Consider the following 22360-nt stretch of genomic DNA (forward strand, 5'->3'; position numbering starts at 1 on the left):
TAAACCAGATTTGAAATTAAACCAACTCTATAGACCATGAACTAGATGCATCCTCTGTTGTAGCATCATATCAACTGTTGGCAGTCATGGATAAAAAGAGTGAACTTATTAAGCTGATCATATGAAAAGATATGGTACCAAAAGATATGCTCTGATACCAGTGATAAGTTACGGAACGACTCTTTCAACATCTGAATTTATTGTAGTAAGCAGTCTACGCAATTGAGGAAAAGTATTCACTAAATATTCTTCTGTAGTCAGAAAATTAAGAAATCAAGTGGAATTCATTCGTAACTCCCTGATTTTACGTTTTTTGTATTTATGCCCTTCGCAGATTTAAAGTGCAACTAGATCGAAAACATGATATAATACGGATGATGGTGGTGGTGATGATGGGTAGAGTGGATGTTAGGGTTATAAATGATAATGGAGATGAGGGTGGATGATTGATGCTGTTTAAGTGCTAAGGACGAAGGGGAAGAAGTGATCGAGAACCGAAAGAAGAGGGAGGACTCGATAGACGAGGGAGAATAAAAGTTAGGAGACACCTTGCTAACGGTAGAGGTAGTAGGTTGGTGAAGAGGGAGGAGGGAGATTAGGGTAGAGAGAAGATAGAGAGGCAAGAAATCGATATTCCAATAGCATTATGATTTTGGCTGCCATTCACACCTTTATAGAGGCTAGCTAACAAGCCAAAATAACAATTATTAACTCTAATTCTAGTGGACTTTCGCTGATTGTGTTCGAACGCACTTGATCGTGCTCGATCGCATTGAACATGCCGTTCGAATGCGACCCTTTCGCGTTCGAACGCGACTTACAGAAAATTTATTTTAATAAAAATAAATAACTAATGTAATAAAAAATGACTCTAATAAGGTGTATCAGCCCACCACGCTTCCCCTACTTTGTTCTCAAGATGTAAAGTTGGGGAAACGCTCCAAGAAATTCGTCTCCAACTCCCATGTCGTGCTTTATCGGATGGCTTGCCAAGCCACTCGACTAGAACCTCTATCTCTAATCTAGTACCATGACGTTGTCGGCGTTTAGCAAGTACATGAACTGGTTTTATAATCTCTGTCTGCTCTAATGGCTTTGGTAAAACTGATTCAACGACCTGATGATCACCAATTCGCTCTCTCAACAATGAAACATGAAAGACAGGATGCACTCTCGACCCCTCTGGCAGCTCCAAATATTATGTAATCGGATCAATACGCTCTAATACTCGAAACGGACCGAAATAGTGATATGTTAACTTCTGGTTTCGCATCAAATGCAAGGTCACCTGTCGATACGGTTGCACCCTCATGAACATTTAACTGTCGATGTTGAACTTTTGCTCTATATGGCTGCGATCATAAATTTGCTTTATGCAGTTTTAAGCAAGTTTAAGATGGGCATGCAACCTCCTCAACGTGGTGTCTCTATCCATTAAGCTAAGTCTATCTCCGTCCGATTTGCAGATGCCATTAAGTCATAAGCATGTAATGTCGGAACTGTGCGCCCGTACACCACTTTGAACGGAGTTATGCCAATGCCGCTGTGGTAGGCGGTGTTGTAAGACCACTCCGCCTATGGTAATAACTCCAACCATCGTCTCGGCATCTCTCCAATAAAGCACCGCAAGTACTGCTCAATGCCTCGATTGACCACCTCGGTTTCGCCGTCCGTTGGTGTATAGTAGGCCGAATTGAAGTTCAATTGAGTCCTTTATAATCTGAAAAAATCTATCAAAAAATTGCTTATAAATACACAATCATAATTTGAGACAATCGTGCGTGGCATGTCATGTAACCGAGCAACATCTCTAACAAAAACTTCAGCTACTGACTTGGCTGAAAATGGATATGACAATGTCAAAAAGTGCGCATATTTGTTGAATCTATCAACCACTATAAAAATAACGAAATAACTACGTACTAGTGGGAGACCTTCTATGAAATCCATAGAAATATTTTTTCAAATACGGTCCGGTATCGGTAGTGGCTGTAGTAATCCGGTCGGTTTCAATGTGGTTGCCTTAGCTCTTTGACAGACTTCGCAAGTACGGACAAAACTCCTCACATCTCGCCTTAATTCTGATCATGTGCAACTCTGAGATATCCTCCTATAAGTCCTCAAAACACCCTCATGACTAGCCTATGGAGTTTAGTGAAAGAGCTACAACAATTTCTGCCGCAATCCGTCATTTGCAGGCACCCAAATACATTTATGGTCTAGCAGCAAACCGCATCGATTCTCCAACTATGGATGGCGCTCCGGATCATCCAATACCTCCTGTAATAATCTCAAAACATCTAGGTTAGATGTACATGCATACCTCAGCTCATTAAAAAAAGGAAAAGTGGAAGAAGAATAGGCTGCAAGCTTGGCGATATCAAGTTGGCATGATAGTACATTCGCTGCTCTATTTTTCGTTTCTTTCTTTTATTAAATTTCATAATTATACCCCAACAATTTTATGACCTATTTCTACTGTGCCGGAGTGTGAATACGTTATCCCATAAAGTATGGAAGGCTCCTTTGATCGTTTCGGATAATGAATTGCCAACCGATTGAATAAAGCTTCCACTTTGTAACCGTATGCAGAATTGCTAACATTTCTCTCTCGTAGGTCAATATTTGCTTGGATTTTTGTGATAAGGCCTTGCTAAGAAAGGCTATGGGACGTCCTCCTTGCATTAGTACAGCTCCTATGTCAACTTCCGGCGTATCACATTCCACAACGAATTCTTTGGTAAAGTTCAGAAGAGCTAGAACGGGCGTCGTTGTCATTACTGTTTTCACTTTTTCAAAGGCTGTAGTGGCTTCATCTGATCATTTAAAAGAGTCCTTCAACAAAGAAGTGAGATGAGCAGCGATCTTGCCATACCCGACAATGAAGCGGTGATAATATTCGGCCATCCCCAAAAATCCTCGCAATCCTGAGGATCCGCCGCTACATTTTCTGCTGAGATGATGTGACCTAAATACTTCACTTGTGGTACTTCCTATAGGCACTTGGACTTCTTAATCTTCAGCTAGTTTTGCTCCAACAAATTCAGCATATCCTTCAAATGCCGCCAATGCTCCATTTCAGTCTTACTATACACTAAAATATCGTCAAATAATACCAAGATATACCTTCGTAGTAGAGGTCAAAAAATATCATTCATGAGGCCTTAAAAAATAGCTAGAGTATTCGTGAGACCAAAAGGCATCACCTGAAACTCATAGTGCCGTCTGGAGTCCGAAATGCAGTTTTGTGCACATCCGTTGGGTGAACTCTAATTTGATGATACTCGGCCCTAAAGTCAAGCTTGTTGAATATGGTCGCCCCTGCAAGCTCGTCTAACAGCTCTTCTATAACCGGAATGGGATACTGGTCCTTGACAGTGATAGCATTTAGTGTTTGATAGTTGACATAAAAATGTTATGTCCCATCCTTCCTTTGCACCAATAGCAAAAACGATGGGTAAGAGCTATGATTTGGTTGTATGAGGCTTTGCTCCAATATCTCGGTTATCATCTTGGAGATAACTTCTTTTTGCACATGTGAATACCGATATGGTCTCATGTTCGCCGGTGCAGCCCCGGGCACAATCTCTATGCGATGGTTTGCTGTTCGCCTTGATGGCAACTCCTTTAGTTCCTCAAATAGTCCCATAAATTTTATCTAATAAATCAAACAACTCAATGGTAGTATTTGAACTCATTTTAGGCTCATATCCTACTGGTCATAACTGAAGAAGATAGGCCAAATTACTCGCACAAGGCAGCTCTACCATCGGCTGCATCGCTGGAATTGGCGGAGACCAAAAGCTATCAAGTCGCACATCTTTGTTTTCTTGCTTAAATTTCATCCACATGTTTCAAAAATTAAAAGTGATGGGTTTCAAGCTTTGCAACCACTGGGTGTCAAGGACAATATTTGTTCCTCGCAACACCAACGAATACAAATCCATAATGATGTCTTGTCTTTGCACTCGTATACTGACCCAGTGACACAAGCTCTCCGCCCTAAGTTTCGTGCCGTCTCTAATAGCAACATCAAACCCCGCGGTCGGTTCAGCATCCAAGCCGAACTTTCTCACTAACCTCTTGTCTAGAAAGTTGTGTACTCTCAGAATTGATGAGGATGTGCATACAATACTTTTTAACGAGTCCGTCTATTCGTAATGTCCTCGATGCGGAAGTACTTGAATATGCATGCATCGATATTTTCGCTTGGATATCTTCCTCCGCGCTCTCCTTTAGTCTCCTTATAGATCTCCTCTAAACACTCTTCATCACCAATAATCTCATCATCCTCCTCGAGACCGTCGATGAGCATAACAATCCCAATCGATTTGCAACACCGATGACTGGGGGTGAAATGTTCATTGCATTATCAAAAGCTCTTCGCTTCTCCATCTGAGCAGGTGTGAGAGTTCGAACGGGGGGTCTTGTACCTCCTCTAACATCGGAAGAAGGTCTCAAAGGTGGTCGTGGTCTAGTACTAGTAATCGTTGTCTTTGAACTCGTAGAATTTTCAGCTGACATTCTAAGCGCAAACCGGCCATTACGGTTCCTCCAACTTGTTTCGCTGCCATCTTAAGAGCCTTGTGCTTTTGCTTCATCTTCACAGCCTTCTCAAAGGTCTTGTCAAGAGTGGTAGGACAAAGAGTACGAATATCTGCCTGCATCTCTCGCAGTTCTGAAATGAATGTGCTTATCAATAACGGTTCAGGTCAAGGTGGCTCGCAACGATTACTAACTTTTTCAAATTCTGCTTGGTACTCCAATATGGTCGTCCTTTGAACCATCTTGCTTAATGTGGTAGTAAAATCTTCATATGCTGTTGTGCTAAATCTGCGTGTGATCTTCTTACAAAAGTCAGCCCAACCGGTAAATCCTCCACCACGAAAAGTCGATTGATACCAATGCAATGTTGTTCCTTGGAGGTAAAAGCTTGCCATCTGGACCTTTGCATCCTCCGTTGTCCCTTGATAATTAAAGTATTGTTCCACTTGAAATACTCAATCTGTCGGATCATCGCCTTGGAATTTTAAGAAGTCCAAGTATGTGGTTCTCCCTCGGATAGCATTGTCGGGTTCGCAAAAGATCCTTGGTTTAGGTTTGAACCTATATGCTTGTTGATCTCCTCTAAATTCTTAAGCATGTCTATCACCATCTCTAAAGGAATCAAAATCATCCTCTAAGTGCCAATCCTCTTTATCGACGAAGCGCAATGGTGCCGCACGCCTCTCGGGTTCCACCACCACCGGTTTTGGGTTATGTATTGGAGGTGGGGGATGATATGTAGGAATAGGTAAAAGAGAATCATTGATATTAACATGTCGCACCTAGACCTGTGGGGTATCGGTTCAGTGTGGTCCCATCGTTGGTCCTTGAGGCACCGATCTTTGTTGAGGAGATAACGAAGCCGATTGATTTATGACATATTTCTTTAAAACATTATGATTATTTTGCATTGCGTCAACTCTATGCAGTAATGTTTAGAACATGCCCCTAAGTTCATCCGCCAAGCTTATGTTCACACCCATCTACGTTGGTTGACTCGGTTCTACCGTGGCCGTCCCAAAGGAATCCGCCTCACGGTTAGGGTTATCGTGGATTAAGTCTTCCCTTGTCGGTGTGTTCTCTATTGATTTCCTTGTTGATGCCATCTTCCTTGTTTTCACCATTAATGGAGATTTGAGGTTCGTTTGGCTCTGATACCAATGATAAGATACGGTACCAAAAGATAGGCTCTGATACTAATGATAGGCTACGGAACGACTCCTTTAAGATTTGGATTTATTACAGGAAGCAGTACGCGCAACTGAGGGAAAATATTCACCAAATATTCTCCCATAGTCAGAAAATTACGAAACTAAGTGGAATCGATTCGTAACTCCCTGATCTACGTTTTTCGTATTTACGCCCTTCACAGATTTAAACTGTAACTGAGACAAAAACAAGATATAGTGTGGATGATGGTGGTGATGACGGGTGGACTGGATGTTAAGATTATGGATAATAATAGAGATGAGGTGGATGATTGATGTTGTTTAAGTGATAAAGACAAAGGGGAAGAAGTGGTCGAGAACCCAAAGAAAAGGGAGGACTCGACAGACGAGGGAGATTAGAAGTTATGAGAGACTTTGCTAACGGTAAAGGTAATAGGTTAGTGAAGAGGGAGGAGGGAGATTAGGGTAGAGAGAAGATAGAGAGGCAAGAAATCGATATTCCAATAGCATTATGGTTTTGACTGCCATCCACACCTTTATAGAGGCTGGTTAACAAGCTAAGATAACAATTATTAACTCTAATTCTAGTGGACTTTCGCCGATCACGTTCAAACGCGCCCGATCACATTCAAATGCGCCCGATCATATTCAAACGCGCTCGATCATGTTCAAACGCACTAAAGGTGTTCTCTGTTTTTGCGAACCTGATGCAGGTGTTCGAACGCGCCTGACCGTATTGGAACGCGGCGTTCGAATGCGACCATTCTGCGTTTGAACACAATATACAGAAAATTTATTGTAATGAAAATAAATAACTAATGCAATAAGAAAAGACTCTAACAAGGTGTATTATTATAATCTGAAATTATTTTTCATTTTCATTATCATGTAATATCACATGTGAGCAAATCTGAACTTATTAAGCTGATCATAATCCGAACTTATTAAGTATGAAACTTATTAAGCTCGACCTTGGGTTAGTATTTTTGTTTGTTTTCCTTTCTTCTCTCTCTCTCTTTCTGTGACACCCCACTCTCTCTTTCTCTACTCTCTCTCTATGGCTTTACCTTCTTTCTTCCTCTCTTTCTTTCCTCTGCTCCTTTCCTCCTTTGCTTTCTTTCTCTCTCTCTCAGTTATCTCTGTAACTACAGTAGAAAGTTTGCTGGAGTAACAGAGAGTGAAATAGAGAGATGAGAGAGGGAGTGGAGAGTGAGAGAAGAGATAAAAGGGATGAAGAGAGAGAAAAAGAGAGGGAAGAGAAGGGAGAGAAGAAATGGAAAAAGAAAATTAGAAAAAAATTGCCTCGATAATAAGAGAGAGAGAGAAAGAAAGAAAGAGACGGAAAGAGGAGGGAGAGAAGAAATGAAAAAATTAGAAAAAAATGCTAATTATTAGCAAGTTAATAAATTTTGAATGAATTAATGTATTTTTTTAGTTTTTAGACTTCCTATATAAGTAATTATTATTTTCTTATTATTTTTTCTAAATTTATAGAACTTTTTCTGCATTTTTTAAATAATATTAAAAAATTAACGTAATTAAAAAAAGTCTGATCTTATATGGGTGGCCAATACAGCTGATACGTATTGTTTTTATGAACGATCAATCTTGATCATAATATCAATTTTTGGAACCTTATTTATAATTGCCCACTAAAGGAACAAAGTATTTAGGCCTTAAAATTAACATTATGAAGTTTTACTTTTAGCATTTGAGAATATGACTATTGCACTCCAACCAAATAGACCCTATCTAGGCTGTCAGCCAACACTTCCATCATCTTTTCCCCTCCTTAGCCACATCTGAATTCTTCGTAACATTCTTTAGATCTCTCCTTATCCCACATGTAGATTTCATTCTTCTTATGATTCCTTTACAAACTTACATGATAAAAACAAATGTCTCATTATATCCGATTTGTCATTCCGTCACCATGTTTCTAAAGAGATTATCTCTAGTTCGAATTTTATTATTCCCCACTAACAATAAAAGCTCTCACCTCTACTTCTACTGGTATTTTCATCTTCCACAAATTAGGGATCACATTCATAATTCTTCTCCATTGTTAAAAGTTGTACATTGATCTAACACCGAATACCCTATTACTCTCAAAATGCCATTTTGATTAGCCTGTTTGACTAGTCAATTAGATTAGTTGGCTAGTGTAGAATGTCACGACTCAAAATAGGAATCATGACCGGCCATGCATCCCAATATGCTTGAGATGCACGAAGCCTTAATAATACTCTCTACGTATACGATGACAAAATAAATAAATAAAATGAGAATGTGCTTATTTTAATTTTATTACTAATTGCAATCAAAATAAAAACAATGTTAATGTTTTTGAGTATCTAAACTAAATAAAAATAAAAACTTCTAATCTAAAGCACAAAATCTAAAAGAGCGTAAAGGTAAATAGGTGAATCCTAAGTGGAGGTGGAATCCGGGTACATTTCGCTCAGTCGCCCCGCTGACTATTACCTGAAATAAATAAACAAATACAAAGAAAAAACAATAGAACCCATGAGCCAACAACTATAGCTCAGTGAGTGGAATCCACTCGAAAACCAAATAAATTTTAAATCATGTTAATGCTGAATAAATTAAATTAAAAGCAACAATATCCATCACAATATGTAATAGGCATGCTCTCTAAATAATAACAATGATAACAATAGCGAAATGTCACAACTTGTAACCTTACACATTTTCAACATATTAACATCTTTTTGATATTTATACTGTCATATATCTCAATGGGTCTAAACCCTGTGGATCCACATCAACTAGAAGTCACCTCGAGATGACGCTCGGGACTTTTCTTCATAGCTGATCCGGTTAGGGTCATCAGAGGGTATCACCCTGTGATCAACACATTCTGTCTTTTCCTCTAATCGTTGAGAGAAGTTAGAGTCACCTAGGAATTTTTTTTATTCTTCCTAGGACTATTCCCTAACCCCGCCAGAGTCACCTAAGAAAGTCACCGCAGTGATCTAATTTAGGACTTTCTTCTGAACTTTCAGATAGACTTGAGTCACCACGGAAAATCGTAAACGATTTATACCGGGACTGTTATCTAAGTCGTATCAATACTAGTTTCATTTTTTTTTCACAAATTTCAATATTAGTACGAAGTATGGTGATGCACTGAATATAATAATTAAATGCACACAGAAAATTTACATGTTCTGACAAAAAATACGAAATACAATAAAATAAACATGTGAGTGAACCCACTCACCTGAGTCTAGGCAAAACAACCGAAACCTCAAATATCTAGCTCACGTACTAGAATTCACCACCTTAAATAATAAATAATATTCAAATTTTTAATTTGAATAATAACAATATTTTTAAAATTTAAAAACCAAAAAGAACTAAAATGGGTTTAAAATTACCCATTGGATTGGGCTGGCTGGGCTACTGTTGGCCCAGCCCATTCCAAAAAATTTTAAATTAATCGGGTTGGGCCGAGGCCCAGTCCAAAACTAGGTGGACTGGGCTACGGGCTAGGCTAACCTAGCCCACCAAACTTAAGTGGTTCGGTTCGGGTTTGTGGATCCGAAATCCAAACCCGAACCGAACCCGATTTAAAAGGAAATAGGGGGTTGGCTCGGGTTTCACCCGAGCCCAGCCAACCCCTTCTTCCCTCTCGCGGCCGACACGAGAAGGTGACTGAGGGAGAGGGTGACCGCCGACGACCCCATCACGACCACCCTTCAACCTCTCCTCTCCCTCTCTCTCTTACTCTTTCTTTGTCGTCCTCACGAGGTGGAGAAGAACTCATCACCGACAGTCGACGCGGAAGCCAACGCCGATCGAAGCCACGAGGGCCCCGTAGAAGACATCTCCGACACCAGGCTTGGAGCATGAAGCCTCCGGTGACGATGCGGTTGCGACTCGAAGCCGCCGGCTGGCCAGATTTGCCGACGAGGCCAAATTCCGTCAATTAGGTATTTTTGATTTACCTATTTAAATTTAAATTAAACTAGAGGGATGAGAGAGGGCTCACCGGGGCGGAGTGTGGTGGTTCCAATTTCCTGCGGCGGTGCTCCGACGATCCGATGTCATAGCGACGACTCCGACGGTAAGGAAGAAGCGAAAGAAGGGAGGAAGGAGAGAGAGAAGAGGGCTGGGGGGGGGTTGAGGAGAGAGAGGATTAGGGTTAATTTATAAATTAGAAGAGGATTAAATCTAATCCGATTCGGATTAGATGAAATCACTTCTTTTTCGCGGTTCGCTGCGTACCGGAGAGGGAGAGGGGAGGGGCTGCACGTGCAGAGCACGTGCACCCTCCTCTCTCAACCCAAATATTTTTTTTTTGGTTCTAACACAGAAGGCAAAATCAATTTAACATTGGTGTTTGGTTTTGACGTGATTGTCGGTCTTCTCTATGCCTTTGAATTATGGCAACCTTTTGAGTTCTCTAGAAGTTAAAAAGCAAAGAGTTTAGTATAACTAAGAGTCGTATAGTATAATTAAGAGTCATGCCATTATATATATGTGGTCTTATCTTATGAAATAGTAAGAAAGTGAAGTAAGAAAACTTTGAAGCTTTTATGCACTTCATGTTGTGCTAAGTATAAGAGAAAAATCTTTTTCTTCTGAGTTTTCTACTAACTTCTCCTAACATAATAATATTAGAGCTAGCTTTCCTTGAAGTATAATGACTTCCAATAGCTTGTTGTAATCGTAACTTCCTTGCTTCACTAAGAAAAATTATAACCAAAGAGTATCCAAATGAAGGTTCTCTATGGATCTCAAGATCTATGAGTTATTGTAGAGAATAACTATATTGAGTAGGAGAATGTGATGGCGCTCACACCACAACTCAATGAGTTGAAGGAGACCCACAAGAAGGACAAGAAGGCGCTGTTCTTCATTTATCAAGTGGTCGACGAGGCAATCTTTGAATGAATCTCGACCGTGTTGATACTGAAAGAAGCATAGGATATACTCAAAGTGTCTTACAAAGGAGAGGAGAAGAGAAAGATGGTGCGATGTCAAACTCTTCAAAGTGAATTTGGTACTCTTTGCACGGAGGACTCCAACATAGTTGAAGGCTATTTTAATCGAGTAATCTCTATCATCAATCATTTGAGGATTAATGGTGAGAAAGTTTTAGACTAAAGAGTTGTTGAAAAAATTCTTAGAAGTATAATTAGAAAGTATGAGCATATTATTGTTTATTAGGATCACTCCAATCCAATGAACACCGCTTGAATCAACTTGATTCTCCTCTTTGAGAGCAAGTTTTTTAATCTCAAGTTCCATTAAGAGAAGGTTTGAAGGGAGAGGATGACGACATTTTGGCCGTGGGAGAGCTAGAAACAATGGCAAAAAAAGCAAAGAAAATGAAAATGATAATGCATCCTTATCTATTTCAACTAGAGGTAAGGTAGAGGATCAGTGCAGTATGTAGACACTTAATCTCATCATTGTTGAAACTATTTTCACTCAAAAAAAATGTGCAGAAAAAGTATTACGAAGGAGGAAAATGAAGACGCAAACTATGTTCAAGGAAGTGATAAAAAATGTTATTAATGATATTTGATATGTTGATAATGGTTGTAGTAACCACATGACAAGGAATAAATACGCTTTCATCACTTTGGATGAATTTATTCACGTTGGAGATGACAACAAGCTATTAGTCAAGGAAAGTGGCGGTCTTCTTGTTAAAACAAAGAAAGAAGTCAAAGTACATTACTAATATTTTGTATATTTTAGGCTTTAAGTAAAATCTTTTGAGTGTTGGGCAGTTTTTTTTTTCAAAGGTTATGATGTTCTCTTTAAGGAAGACACATGTGAGATGCAAAGTGAAGTTCTTTCATTCTTCAATACTATCATAAAGGATGAGTCATGACTTTAGTATCTTTGGTATAGTCGTTTGAGTTTTAGCTCTCTTTTCACATATGCAAAAAACATTTGGTATGAGACATTATGGATGGTTGTGCCGTGGCACCGCTCAGGCCAACCACTCGTTGGCACGATAGGGCACGTGCTGCAACACTTATTAGCTGTGTTGCAAGGGAGGGAGAGATAAAGAGGAGGGGGACTAGCGGCACTTTAGTCTTCAACCTCGTCGTTGTCGCTTGCTGTCGTCGTTCACTGCTAGAGATGAAGGCATCGTTGTGTCCCACGTGGAGATATCCTAGCACAAGGAGGAAGAAGACCTCGGGCGGGTGAATTAAGAGTTAAGTTGTAGATTCGGATACCCCAATGACGCCTTCATCAACGGAGCTTTTGAGCATGACAGGCAACAATGGCGGCGACGGAAGCTCTACGATGAGTGTATCATCGCTAGGACGGGTTCTGTGCGGCACCCCTCGTGCCACGTACCGATACGCTGCTGGCATAAAAAGTGTCGATCGGCACACCCCGTGTTGGTCAGCATAGTCGTCACTGTGAAACATGCCAAATATTCATTAACATGATCGAGTATGTGAAGGATATGCGCTTAGAAAATATTACTGAGACTCTTTCTAAGTGGAAAAGCTTAGAGGACATTCAAACCTCTTGAGCTTGTTCATACCAATCTATATGGTCCTATGCACACAACATTCATTGGAGGTAATAGTTATTTTCCTACTTTTCTTGATGATTATAGTAGAAAGACATGGATTTATATTTTTAAAGAAATGAGAGATGTGTTGAATAAAACGAAAAAAAAGGTTGCTATCGCAATGAAATAGGAGAGAGAGTGTGTGTGGAAGAAAATGAGAAGAAAAAATGTTGCTGTGCAGTGAAGAAGAAGAAGAAGAGAGCTTCAAAGAAAACGGAAAAAAAGAAATGAAAAGTTGTACGATGAAGAAAAAGAAGAGAGAGAGAGCAGAAGAAAATGAAAAAGAAAAAAATGGAAAAACTACTGTGCAGTGAAGGAGAGAGAGTGTGGAAGAAAAAAAAAAGAGCAAAAAGTTCTGCAGTGAAGAAGGAGAGAGAAAGAGTGGAAGAAAATGAAAAGAAAAAAAAGAAAAAAGAAAACTAAAAATCACATACTTGAGGTTTCCAGAGTTAGATTTGCGTCACTGATGTTACCAGAGTTGGATCCCTCCATTAGAGAAACAGTTGCTATGGTAGGGAAAGAGAAAGAGAGAGAGTGAGAGAGGAGGAAGACTATGGTGGATTGGGGACATAAATCATATTGATGTTCTCGGGTGGAATTCGAGTCAGATTTGTTATGGATCTGGCTTGATTAACCCTAACCGGCCGATCCCAATCTGGATCACTATCGGCAGATCCCACTTGATCCCAGTCAACTCTAGATCAGGATCAGGTGTGGTCTAACCTGTATTGGTCGATCGATCCCGATTTTACCCATGCTTTCAATTATGTAGCTGCAAACCCAGATATTTGAGGCAGCTTTTCATGCTTGTGGTTTAGCAACTCAGCAGACTTCTTTTGCCTCCCATCGTCAATTTCTAGATATATTGAAGAATTCTCATTTCAGTTAACCTCAAACCTGACATGCTCTCAAAGCAATATAATAAAAACTTCAGATATCAAAGTACTGTTTGCATATTGCAAGTTTATAATATTCCTGGGTATCAACTCTGCCAGTCAGCAGTCCCTGCTATTTAGCACTGTCCAACGGTCTGTTCGGACACCACCATTCCTTTCCTAAGCCCAATTTATTTAAAATTATTATTACTTTGCTAATTGATTTATTTGATCTTCTCTTTTATTCAATCACTCAGCTTGCATGAGGGTTTGTTCCTCATTTAATCCTTATGTTTGGTTCCTAAGATTTAAGATTCTCCCACTTTTGTTTTTACATACTCACATTTTCCTTCATTTGATGTACTTATTTACTTAACCCTCAGCATCCCCATAATTCTGGAAACAGATTTGTCATCTAATGCATTTTTTTTCACCTTTTCATTATTCAGTATTCTATTGATGTTAGGAGGGCTGATCTCTTATTATTACGGAAATTTTCAACTAACACCCCTTTTTAAATCTATTTGTAACTTAACCCCTACTTTTTCCCAATAATTTTTATATGACACCCACCTACCGATATATCTTTAAACTTACACTATGGTTTATTTACTCTATGTATGATGAAGTTCCTAAAGTACCTTTGAGACACTTTCTAACTTAATTCCACACCAACTAAATTTACTAAGCATCCTTGAGAAAAATGTTCTTGAAGAAAGCTTTTATAATGATATTTTAGGCAAGGGAAATTTAGAAAGACAAGGGGAAGAGAGAAGGGCAAACAGGGCATCTTAGTCTAGAAATTAATCTTAATATCCCTAACAGAATGTTCTTGTTTTGATACCATTTTGGTAAAGATTGGTTGGTTTATTTATGCCGGGTGTCATGTGCAAAAATAGGGTTGCTTGAAAACATCAAAAGTATGATGTTGAACACAATTATTAAAATATATGGTCTATTTGAAAATTTCCCTTATTATTATTAGGAGATATTATTTATCTCAAGTTTAAATTGTGTTCGGCAAGAAGGTAACACCATCCGGACGGCCAGGCCAACTCAATTTCATGCTTCTTCCCTCTCAGGAACTTGCTTTTGTATATCACATAAATCATTACTCACTTCTTGGGTGACTAGGACGTTTGTTTCTTGAGAGAATTGTTCTCTCAAGTGGTATTTAACAATGTTGTTTTCATCCTTGCTACTGTTTCAGGCAGTTTCCTTGTGCAAATTCTGTCAGAGGCACTACACCTGAATAGTTCATGAGTGTTTTGTCTTGCTTTTTATAATAATTTAGTTGTCTTGCGTTTTACAATGATTTGGCTATCTTGTAGTGCATCACTGCAGGCTCCTTGATTTTTTGGCTGAAAATGATACATCTCTTATGACTCTATTTAAGGTGACCTCGAGGATGTACCATCAGAGAAGCTTCAAACAAGATCTTCTGGTACTGTCTTGCGATATGTTGGTGTCGCTTGCTTGGGAGCCATTCTGTTTGGATATCATCTAGGGTATGCTATTCTGAAATTCGACCGCAATCAAAATAATAAGTTTATTTTTCAAATAAATTGACTATGTAGCACAACTTATTCTTGAATGTGTTTTATGCTGCAGTGTGGTTAATGGGGCACTTGAATATCTTTCAAAGGATGTTGGAATTGCCGAAAATGCTGTATTGCAAGGTATTGAAGTAGTTATTCACTTGCCACTAATTAGAAAAAGGGATAATCATCGTTTGCTACTAAGGGTGTGTTTGGTTGATTGAAAGTGGAGAGAGAAAGTGATAACTTTATAAAAATCTACCATTTTATGGTGTTTGAATGAAGAAAATAGAGTGAGAAATGAGTTTTCCACTTCCCTAAAACCACCTAACTTTTTTTCACTTTACTTTCTATTCTAGAAAGAGAGAATTACACTTTCGACAATTTTATATTCTGCATGCCATCTTTAATTGCAATAACTCACTTTTGCTAAATGTTTTCAACTTTTAATAAGTCATAATTACTCACTTCTACTCACTAGAAACTCCCACGACTTTCTTTCCCCACTTCTTATCAACCAAACACACACTAAAGTGAAATTGATGCTTGTTTTGCACCTAAAAATTGTGTACTATCCTCTAGTGGCAACCTGGTGTTAGTGAACAATAGCATGCCTTCTGGTATAGAATTCTTTTTCTCTCCATGTCCTTAGTAGTCATAAATATAGAATGCGAGGTTTTTATTTCATTGAACCATTCTGAGGTGCAAAAATGAGTACTTCTCTTTTGCCTCAGGTTGGGTGGTTAGCACATTACTTGCTGGTGCTACAGTAGGTGCTTTCACTGGAGGAGCATTGGCAGATAAATTTGGGAGAACAAGAACTTTCCAGTTAGATGCTATTCCACTTGCAATCGGTGCATTTCTCAGGTACATTTTCAAGTCATCTGTAGACTCCAGTTTAGTTCATGCAGTTATGTTAGCTAATAAAGAAATATTCCAGTGCTACAGCTCAGGATGTGCGCACAATGATAATTGGCCGATTACTTGCTGGAGTTGGAATTGGCATCTCTTCTGCCATTGTACCACTTTACATATCTGAGGTTTACAAATATTAGATGTTGATGGAATTTTTATTTATTGCCAGTCTATTTCCTCCCTATATATTTGATGCTAAAGTATCTGTTATATTCAGATATCACCAACTGAAATTCGTGGAGCACTTGGATCTGTTAATCAACTTTTCATTTGCATTGGTATTCTTGCAGCTTTGGTAGCTGGATTGCCTTTGGCAGGAAATCCTTTTTGGTATGTTTTCCTCAATGTTAATCAATGTATGAAACTGAATATTATCAACTTTTCATTTTCAAACTGCAGCATTTGGTTATAGAGGTTATCTCGTTGTTGTGGAATTTTTTTTTAAAAATTAAGTGAAATGTATGGAACGGAGTGTTTCAATGTTCACAAAATAATAGGGATAATTATACCCAAAATTTCTGAACTGTCACACCCCCACTACTAGTAATACTACTAGACTACTAGACTACTAGACTACTAGACTACTAGACTACTGGTAACACTACTAGACCACTAGTAACACTATAGTACAAGGAGATGGGACCTGTTGCAACCTACTAGGGGACTATGCCTAGTAGAGTGAAAAGCCTACAAAACCCCTTCTATGATATTCTTTCACTAGAAAATGAGATAATAATTTTCTTTTTCTTTAATCAAGAGAGATAAACTCAATAACCCAAATACCAGACTAACACACATAAACATTTGAACTTCTCTATATTAAATAAAACTCTAATGCCTCATTTAGAACAATCAGTCGACTTTTATCAATGTCATATCTACTGATTTTGATGTAGAAATACAAACCACATGGGGCTAATAACTATCCTTAATAGGGTACAATACAAAAATTGTCAAAATGAGATAATTATTAATGTGCTATCCAAAATAATGTTGTTGAGAGTCTCGTTACGTCGTCACACATCTTAAGATCTCATTCACCTTAGGAATAACAATAATTCTTATTTTAGAATAATCTTTTATTTTAGAATAACAGCTAAACATCAAAATAGTTATATTCTAGAATATAAACACTATTTATTAAAATTACATCTTATACCACATAATAATCCAGTTACCAATTTACCCGACTTGACTACAACTTCTCTTAAATATTTTGTTATAATTTATCACTCATCTCTTATCTCTTTAAAAAAATCTTATCATAATTCATTACTTATCTCTCTTCTCTCTTAAACATCTTATCAATATTTTATCATTATTTGTCACTCTCTACTCTCTCTTTCTATCTTATCATATATATTTTTTATTTTACACTAAATAAATAAAATTCAATTTAAACAGCATAAATGTCAATAATTTAGTGCTTTCATAAAAATAAGCACATTTTAAAAACTATTCTTATTAAATATTATTTTAATTTTATATACTTAAATATAAATATAAATATTATAAACTTCTCAATAATATAGTACTTAATTGATATAATAATTTTGATAAATTATCTTATTATTAAAATAATTTTTATATGTACTAATAACATAAAAAATATAATATTAATAAACTAATATTTTATCAAAATAAATATTTACTCAGATAAAATAATATATTTACTAAGCTATTTATTAACTTAAATTAAATCTCTTTTTTTAAATAATAAAATAAGAAATTTGGGAAAAGTTAATATAATATTATTCATAATCTCATGTTTTAAGCTAAAATAAATCATATGAAAGTGTAAATTCTTTTATATTTTCAATAATCTCATTTTGCAAAGATACGATAAAAAATATAGAATAAAATTTAAGTATTTTTGACTATAAAATATAATAACATTTAAAATATTATAAAATATCGTAATATTTAAAATATTTAAAATAATAAAATATTATTTTTGACTATAAAATATGTAGGATTAAATGTTAAAATAAACAAATATTAATAAACCAATATTTAAATTTAAATATATTTAAATTATAATAAGAAATTTATATAAGCATAGCATACCTACCTTTCAAACATTCAATTGCATATTTTTCTTACATTGCATTGTATATCTATCTCTCTGGATAAGCATATGTAATGCCCTAGCCTAGTATTGCATATGTAATGTCCTAGCCCAGCATTGCATATGTAATATCCTAGCCTAGTATTGCATACGTAACTTTAAAACATCACAGACATAAAATATATTAATTTATTTTACCATCTAGTCCATCAATTTATTTCAAATCAAACGAAGGGTATTTTAGTAATTTTTCTTTCTTTTATCTTTACTTTATATCACATCAAATATGTTACGATCTGTAATAGGAATCATGACCGGCCATGGATCTTAATATACTTGAGATACACGAAGCCTTAACAATACTTTTTACGTGTACGATGGTAAAATAAATAAATAAAATAAAAATCTGCTTTATTAAATTTTAAAACTAATTGCAATAACATAAAACAATGTTAATGTTTTTGAGTCTCTAAACTAAATAAATAAAACTTCTAATCTATAGCATAAAATCTAACAGAGCGGAAAAGTAAATAGGTGAATCCTAAGTGGAGGTGGAGTTCGGGTACATCTCGCTCAGTCGCCCCGCTGACTATTACCTGAAATAGATAAACAAATACAAAAAAAATAGAATCCATGAGCCAACAACTATAGCTCAGTGAGTGGAATCCACTCGAAAACCAAATAAATTTTAAATCATATTAATGCTGAATAAATTAAACTAAGAGCAACAATGTCCATAACAATATGCAATAGGCATGCTTTCTAAATAATAATAATGATAATAATAGAGAGGTGTCACAACTTGTAACCTTGCACGTTTTCAACATATTAACATCTTTTAATATTTATACTATCATATGTCTCAATGGGTCTAAACCCTGTGGATCTACATCAATTAGAAGTCACCTCGAGATGACGCTCGGGACTTTTCTTCATAGCTGATCCGGTTAGGGTCATCAGATGGTATCACCCTGTGACCAACACACTCTGTCTTTTCCTCTAATCGTTGAGAGAAGTTAGTCACCTAGGAAATTTTCTCATTCATCCTAGGACTGTTCCCTAACCCCGCCAGAGTCACCTAAGAAAGTCACCGTAGTGATTTAATTTAGGACTTTCTTCTGGACTTTCAGATAGACTTGAGTCACCACAGAAAATCACAAGCGATTTATATTGGGACTGTTCTCTAAGTCGTACTAATACTAGTCTCATTTTTTTTTTCACAAATTTCAATATTTGTCCGAAGTATGGTGATGCACTGAGTATAATGATTAAATGCACACAGAAAATATAACAATTAAATTTTTGCACGTACAGATAAAATAAAATAGATTTGCACACAGGAATTGTAACAATTAAATTTTTGTACGTAAGAGTGAAATAAATAATTTACACAGAAAATTTACATGGTTTGACAAAGGTATGAAATATAATAAAATAAATATGTGAGTGAACACACTTACCTGAGTCTAGGTAAGACAACCGAAATCTCAAATCTCTAGCTCACGTACTAAAAATCACCACCTTAAATAATAAATAATAATATTTTTTTTTAATTTGAATAATATCAATATTTTTAAAATTTAAAAACTAAAAAGAACTAAAATGGGTTTAATTACCCATTGGATTGGGCTGGGCTAATGCTGTCCCGGCCCAATCCAAAAAAGGAAATTTTAATTAATCGGGTTGGGCTGAGGCTTAGCCCAAAACTAAGTGAACTGGGCTATGGGCTAACCCGCAGCCCACCCACTCAAGAGATTCGGTTCGGGTTGGGTTTGTGGATCTGAAATTCAAACCCGAACCGAACTTGAACTTAAAAGGAAAAAGGGGTTGGCTTGGGTTAAACCCGACCCCAGCCAACCCCTTTCTTCCCTCTCGCGATCGACGCGAGAAAGAGAAGGATCGAGGGGAAGGGAGGGGGGGGGGGGGGGGGGGGGGGGGGAGTGACTATCGGCGACTTGGCTCTCTCTCTCTCTCTCTCTTTCTCTCTCTATCGTCCTCACGAGGTGGAGGAGTACTCACCATCGACGGCCCACGCCGAGGCCGACGGCGATTGGGGCCACGAGGGCTCCCTAGAAGACATTACCGACACTGGCTTGGAGCACGAAGCTTCCGGTGACGATGCGATTGTGACCCGAAGCCGCCGGCCGGCCTGATTTGCCGACGAGGCCGAATTCTACGAATTAGGTATTTCTAATCTATCTTTTTAAATTTAAATTAAACTAGAGGGATGAGAGAGGGCTCACCGGGAAGGAGTGTGGTGGTCCCAATTTCCTCCGGTGAATCGATCCTACAGCGACGACTCCGACGGTGAGAAAAGAAAGAAAATGATGGAGGAGAAGAAGGCTTGGGGGGGGGGGGGGGGGGGTTGAGGAGAGACAGAGGATTAGGGTTAAATTTATAGATTAGAAGAGGATCAAATCTAATCCTATTCGGATTAAATGAAATCCCCTCTTTTCCGCGCCTCATCGCGTGCTGGAGAGGGAGAGGGGAGGGGCTGCCAGCCCTCCTCTCTCAACTCCCAAATAAATTTTTTTTTTTTGGTTCTGACAAAACATAATTATCACACTTTTATTCTAGAATATAAGTAAATATAGGAATAGTTATTTCTAGAATAAATCCTTCATTTTGATAATAACAATTCTTATTTGTTATTCCTATTTCATCTTCGTTACTAATGTGAACAAGGCCTAAGGGACATCTGAAATGGGAGGAATGAGATAATGAGCTCACAGCTCCGCTTAATGAGTAAACCATTTTTAAAACCGAACATATAATAAAAACTATATTATAGTACGCAGATAACTATAGTAGCAAATAATGCTTTAATGCACAAATCCAAATATATGTAGCATAATCAAAACCATGTCATATATTATATAACTAGGATATAGTTGATATCTCACATATATATATATCAACTCAGATAACATCCACTTAGGAAACCATTGTCTATATTGCCCACTTACAGGCCCATCCCATTTTAATTTCGGGATATCAGAATATTAGTATATTGGCCCCACTGATAGGGACCGCCCTTATTAACTCTGAGGGTACCAAATTCCGCCCTATTTATTCTTCGAGATACCAGAGTTTTCGGATTTCAATCTGTGTAATTTCATTTTAATATTCATCTACTAACCAACCAGTATAACACATGGTTCCTATCAAATGACTCAAATGATGACTTTCAAGCCCATAATCCAATATGTGGATTTACAAAGTCTTCAAATATCAAACTCATTTTAAGCACAAAATCAACAAATATAACTCTCTCAAACGAATAAATATTTATAGTGCATTCGTGCAAATACAAATATCAAACCAGGTCATATGTAAAACCAACTCATGTAAAACAGTAATAGCAACATTTGCATTGAGCAAGAAATATAAACAAGTACCGAATAGAGAGTTCATATAAAATTTAAATCCCATTGCTCAAATATGCTTCACAAAACTATCTAATTACATAAATAGGAAAACTAGTCTTACTTACAAGTTATAAAACATATTTTATTTGTTTACTCACTTGAATAGAAGACTTAGAAATCAGATCTTGCACCAAAATTTGACTTAGAAAAACATTTGCATCCTAACCTGAAAAATTCAAACAATACTTGAACTTCTATCTACACATCAACACCTTCAACATTAACTAATTCACTATATTCTTATTAAGATCCTCTCACCTCTAACTTTCCCTAAGTGATATAAGCAACTAGGTCTAATTGAAATTCAGTTAAGGTACTACTCACTTATGCTCTCTAATAATTCACTTAAACAATCCACTTAAAAATGGAAACTCACAATAATGAAATTAATCCCTCTAGACAACACTGCCATATATCAAAAATACATCCTCTAATTATAAATAAGGATTTGAAAATCTGAAAATAACCTCTAACATAATAGTTCTTAATTCTAAGCTTTTTCTTTCACTTGTCTTGTTCTAGAGAAACCATAATTGATAGTAGAAGGGAACAAAATAAAAGAACATTTTCAGCTTTATCTAGCTGAATTAGAAATAAGGTAATTCCTAATCCTAACTTGCTGGAGTACAATTAGTAATAATATTTTATAATAACTAACACTAGAGAGCATCTTATATCTAAAATAGTCCCCTAACAATGATATAAGACCTTAAAATCTGCATAAAATTTAGTGTTCTAACAATGATCTCCTTTAAGATAGCTTTAAAAATAATTCTAGTTGGAATATTCTCTATATATTTTATCTATGAAACACTACCATTAAATTTAGTGTTCGAAATCCACATAGAAAGCTTTAACATAAAAGCTCCAAATTCTAGTTCAAGTTCTCTTTCTCTGTACCTAATCACTAAAACCAACATATAGAAATTAAGAGAACATGAGAATTCATATCTTTACTAGTGAGAATTCTTAGCTACTAAATTTTTCCTAAAGAGAGTTTGTTTCTTTTCTTTCTCTTCTCCTTTCTGTTTTGTCCTTTTCTTTCTCTAATTATTGGCAAATTTCGAAGTTGGGTGGCTGCCTAAATGTTCTTATCCTCTCCCAAGCAAACAAACATGAGGTGTTCATTCTTTCACATATCAAGTGTCACCTAAAATGATAAGCAATTAAGCAACTTAGTTTTGTTGAATTACACTAAAACATAATAAGAATATAGTCCTCAATTAATGAAACACTCACTTTGATAATTAATCT

At 36.9% G+C, this 22360-nt stretch overlaps 1 protein-coding gene across 2 annotated transcripts in view; it reads left to right on the forward strand.

The window, feature by feature from the left end:
• The window catches only part of LOC140765381 (plastidic glucose transporter 4), a 47811-nt gene that overhangs the window by 2047 nt on the left and 23404 nt on the right, over window positions 1–22360 (forward strand). For both annotated transcript variants that reach the window (XM_073104440.1, XM_073104439.1), the window contains exons 3-7: window positions 14554–14665; window positions 14769–14836; window positions 15430–15562; window positions 15636–15735; window positions 15828–15940. In XM_073104440.1, the coding sequence (XP_072960541.1) occupies window positions 14554–14665; window positions 14769–14836; window positions 15430–15562; window positions 15636–15735; window positions 15828–15940 (526 nt within the window). The remainder of the gene's footprint in view (window positions 1–14553; window positions 14666–14768; window positions 14837–15429; window positions 15563–15635; window positions 15736–15827; window positions 15941–22360) is intronic.

The sequence above is a fragment of the Typha angustifolia genome, chromosome 8, assembly GCF_048772165.1.
Source record: "Typha angustifolia cultivar Huaian chromosome 8, ASM4877216v1, whole genome shotgun sequence".
In the NCBI taxonomy this organism is placed as follows: domain Eukaryota; kingdom Viridiplantae; phylum Streptophyta; class Magnoliopsida; order Poales; family Typhaceae; genus Typha; species Typha angustifolia.